The sequence below is a fragment of the Fringilla coelebs genome (genome assembly GCF_963513975.1).
Source record: "Fringilla coelebs genome assembly, chromosome: 6".
Classification (NCBI taxonomy): domain Eukaryota; kingdom Metazoa; phylum Chordata; class Aves; order Passeriformes; family Fringillidae; genus Fringilla; species Fringilla coelebs.
This window is the reverse complement of record NC_140034.1, coordinates 7,501,798-7,505,708: the sequence shown is the minus strand read 5'-3', so window position 1 is coordinate 7,505,708 and position 3,911 is coordinate 7,501,798. Positions and strand designations below refer to the sequence as shown.

General features: G+C 56.8%; 1 protein-coding gene across 1 annotated transcript; it reads right to left on the bottom strand.

Moving 5' to 3' along the window:
- Window positions 1–421: 421 nt before the first annotated feature.
- HSPA2 (heat shock protein family A (Hsp70) member 2) lies at window positions 422–2,712 on the bottom strand. The gene has a single exon (XM_084207467.1). It carries the CDS (start codon window positions 2,658–2,660, stop codon window positions 756–758), a length of 1,905 nt encoding a protein of 634 aa, XP_084063593.1. The 5' UTR covers window positions 2,661–2,712; the 3' UTR covers window positions 422–755.
- Window positions 2,713–3,911: the final 1,199 nt, after the last annotated feature.

The window sequence follows — 3,911 nt, the reverse complement described above, 5'->3', positions numbered from 1 at the left end:
CCAGACACCGGTTGCGGGTAAGAGCAGGTCCTGCCCCAAAACAGCACCGGCACACAACTCCGGGGAATTTTTCCCTGCTGTGAAAATCCCAGGAGCCGCACTCCCACTGCTTCTACCAGGAAACGGGGGGGCTGCAGCACCAGGACACCCCCTCCCAAGGTGGGCTCCCCGCAGGCAGCCCCCATGCTCTGTCCCATTGCCACTCTAGGGAGATCAGGCACCCCTCCGGAGCCCAACACCCCCCGCTCCACTGCTGTCACCACCCAGAGCTAGACACCGGCAGAAAGGTCTGCCTCACCGCACCCCCCCACTGCCCTCCACCATCACCACCCCACTACTGCCCCTTCACAGAGAGAAGAGAAAGGATAGATTTATGCTTTTAAAACATTTTATTTATTACCAAAATTTCCAGAAGCCAAATTTGGCAAATTTTTTTTTTCATCTTTTGTAAAGGTTTTCATGCATAACTTGAAACTTGTCAACTGCAACAGTCAAGTGGTTACTTTAGAAGAGACAGAGACAAACATCCAGAATACAAACAGCTGTATCTGAATTAACAACATTTGTCTATTACTAACCTTATAAAGCAGGACGTGCCTTCCCTCTTATCAAAACCAAGCTGACAGATCTGCCTTTATACACACCCAACAGAATAAACTCTGTTATCGGCAAGAACGTTTTCTTTAAACGTTAGAAAAAAAACAAAGCAAAGAATGGAGTGACTGTCCATAAACCAGTCTTTACTTCAGTCCTCTTTAATCTACTTCTTCGATGGTGGGGCCGCCGGAGCCGCCCGCCCCGGCCCCTCCATCTCCCCGGTACAATTTTGTGACGATCGGGTTGCAGAGTTTCTCCAGCTCTTTCTGCTTGTGCTCATACTCTTCCTTCTCAGCCATCTGGTTGCGGTCGAGCCAAGACACCACCTCCTTGCACTTGTCGAGCACTTTCTGCTTGTCCTGGTCACTGATCTTGCCCTTCAGTTTATCATCCTCCACTGTCTGCTTCATGTTGTAAGTGTAGGACTCGAGGGAGTTCTTAGCTGCCACCCGATCCCGGTTAGCTTCATCTTCTGCTTTGTACTTCTCTGCTTCTTGCACCATACGGTCAATGTCGTCCTTGCTGAGGCGACCCTTGTCATTGGTGATGGTGATCTTGTTCTCCTTACCCGTGCTCTTGTCCACAGCACTGACGTTCAGGATACCATTGGCATCGATGTCAAAAGTGACCTCGATCTGGGGGACTCCCCTGGGTGCTGGGGGGATGCCTGTTAGGTCAAATTTGCCCAGCAAGTTGTTATCCCTTGTCATAGCTCTTTCACCCTCGTACACCTGGACCAGGACGCTGCTCTGGTTGTCTGAGTAGGTGGTGAAGGTCTGAGTTTGTTTGGTGGGGATGGTGGTGTTGCGCTTGATGAGAGCAGTCATCACTCCTCCAGCTGTCTCGATGCCCAGGGACAGAGGGGTGACATCCAGCAGCAGCAGATCCTGCACGTTCTCAGACTTGTCTCCCATGAGGATAGCTGCTTGTACGGCAGCACCGTAAGCCACAGCCTCATCGGGGTTGATGCTCTTGTTGAGCTCTTTGCCATTGAAGAAATCCTGCAGCAGCTTCTGGATCTTGGGGATCCGGGTAGAGCCACCCACCAGCACAATCTCCTGGATCTGGCCCTTGTCGAGCTTGGCATCACGCAGAGCCTTCTCCACCGGCTCCAGGGTGCCACGGAAAAGGTCAGCATTGAGCTCCTCAAAACGGGCACGAGTAATGGAGGTGTAGAAGTCAATGCCCTCAAACAGAGAGTCAATCTCAATGCTGGCCTGTGTGGAGGAGCTGAGGGTGCGCTTTGCCCTCTCACAAGCTGTGCGCAGCCGCCTCACTGCTCGTTTGTTGCCAGCAATGTCACGCTTGTGCTTGCGCTTGAATTCTTCCACAAAGTGGTTCACCATGCGGTTGTCAAAGTCCTCCCCACCCAAATGGGTGTCACCAGCCGTGGACTTTACCTCAAAAATCCCGTCCTCGATGGTAAGGATGGACACATCGAAAGTGCCTCCTCCCAGGTCAAAGATGAGCACGTTCTTCTCTCCAGCCCGGGTTCCTTTCTTGTCCAGGCCGTAAGCGATAGCAGCTGCAGTGGGCTCGTTGATGATACGCATCACATTGAGGCCTGTGATGGTGCCGGCGTCCTTGGTGGCCTGGCGCTGGGAGTCATTGAAGTACGCCGGCACTGTGATGACAGCATTCTGCACCTTGCACCCCAGATAGGCCTCAGCAATCTCCTTCATCTTGGTGAGCACCATGGAGCTGATCTCCTCCGGGAAGAAGGTCTTCATCTCCCCCTTGTACTCCACCTGCACCTTGGGCTTGCCTCCCTCATTCACCACACGGAAAGGCCAGTGCTTCATGTCTGACTGCACCGTGGGGTCATCATACTTGCGGCCGATGAGGCGTTTGGCATCAAAGATGGTGTTGGTGGGGTTCATTGCTACCTGGTTCTTGGCAGCATCCCCGATGAGCCGCTCCGTATCGGTGAACGCCACATAGCTGGGTGTGGTGCGGTTACCCTGATCGTTGGCGATGATCTCCACCTTGCCGTGCTGGAAGACACCCACGCAAGAGTACGTGGTGCCCAGGTCGATGCCGATCGCCGGCCCCTTGGCAGACATGGTGTCGGCTGTTTGTGGTGCTGCTCGCCCTTGTCCACCCCGCCCGCTCCAGCTGCCGCCGCGGCGCGATATGCCCAGCTCGCGCCGCCGCCGCCCGTTTTATACCCGCCGCTGCCGCTTCTGGAACCTGCCAGAACCCTGACGGCCAATCCGGACGCCCCTCGAACAGTCGTTTAGCCAATCGCCCCCGCGAGCCGCCGGGGAGTGCCCGCCCCCAACGCTGTGGCCAATCAGAACTGCGAGCGCGTACCCGTCAGCCCGCCCCTCGGGGGCCGCGATTCTTCCGGGTTTTTCTCGTGCGCCGTCGCGCTCAGCCAATCCGCGCCCGTGGTGACCCATCGCCCCGCCCCCGGCGCGAGCCTCAGCTAGAAAGTTCCAGCTGACATGACGTTATGCCGGGGATTGACAGCAGCGCTGTCCAATGGCAGGCCGGGGCGGGCCGGCGGGGTGGGGCTGTGCGGTCGCTAAGGGACGCCCCCGCGCTCAGCCCGCGCCGACCCGCGGGGTGTGGGGGGGGCTCTTGGTTCGTGGCCGCTCGCGCCGTGCGGTGTTTGTAATTCCTGAGCGCTCAGCCCAGCACTGGGGAATTTGCCCTTATTTGGTCGCAGGGAGGCAGAAATTTCGCTCTCCCTCCCTGACACAGACACACACCTCCCTTCAGCCTCCACCCGGATCGTAAGGGTGGAACGGCCGCCCCCCCTCACCCGCCGCGGCGACCCCCGCACTGTCATGGCGGAACGCCTCCCCTCAGACCGCTCCGCGCCCTCCCGCTGAGGGAAAGTGCCTGAGGGAAAGTTCCGCCGAGCCCGCGTTTAGCCTTATTTCGCCCGAACTTGGCCGCATGACAACACCCCCGCCCTGTGTCTGTCCCGGTACCCAAACTCGGGGAGTGGCACCGGCTTCTCTCGTCCTGTCCCCCCTCAGAACTGAGGGAATGGCACCGGGCTGTCCCCTCCTGCCCCGGCACCCGAGCTCAGGGAATGGCTCCGGTGGGGCTCTGGGGGCCCTGTTGCTGCGTGTTCCTGCGTGGTGACCATTCTTGAACCGCCTCCACATTCTTGTCTGTTGTGCTAATGTGAGATGTCGTCACGCCTACGTTTAGCAAAAGCTATGGAGCTATTAACTCGGAGGTAGGAAAGTGCTTTGATGAAAATATATTAAACATGAAAATCCGCTGTGGTTTCTCCAAATTATGCCTCCGTACTCTGAGACAAACACTTCAAAATATTCCAGTTCTAGTAAGGAGGGCAC

What these genes read in the sequence shown, in the direction of transcription:
- HSPA2 (XM_084207467.1), bottom strand. Translation starts at nt 2,660, where the DNA reads ATGTCTGCCAAGGGGCCGGCGATCGGCATCGACCTGGGCACCACGTAC.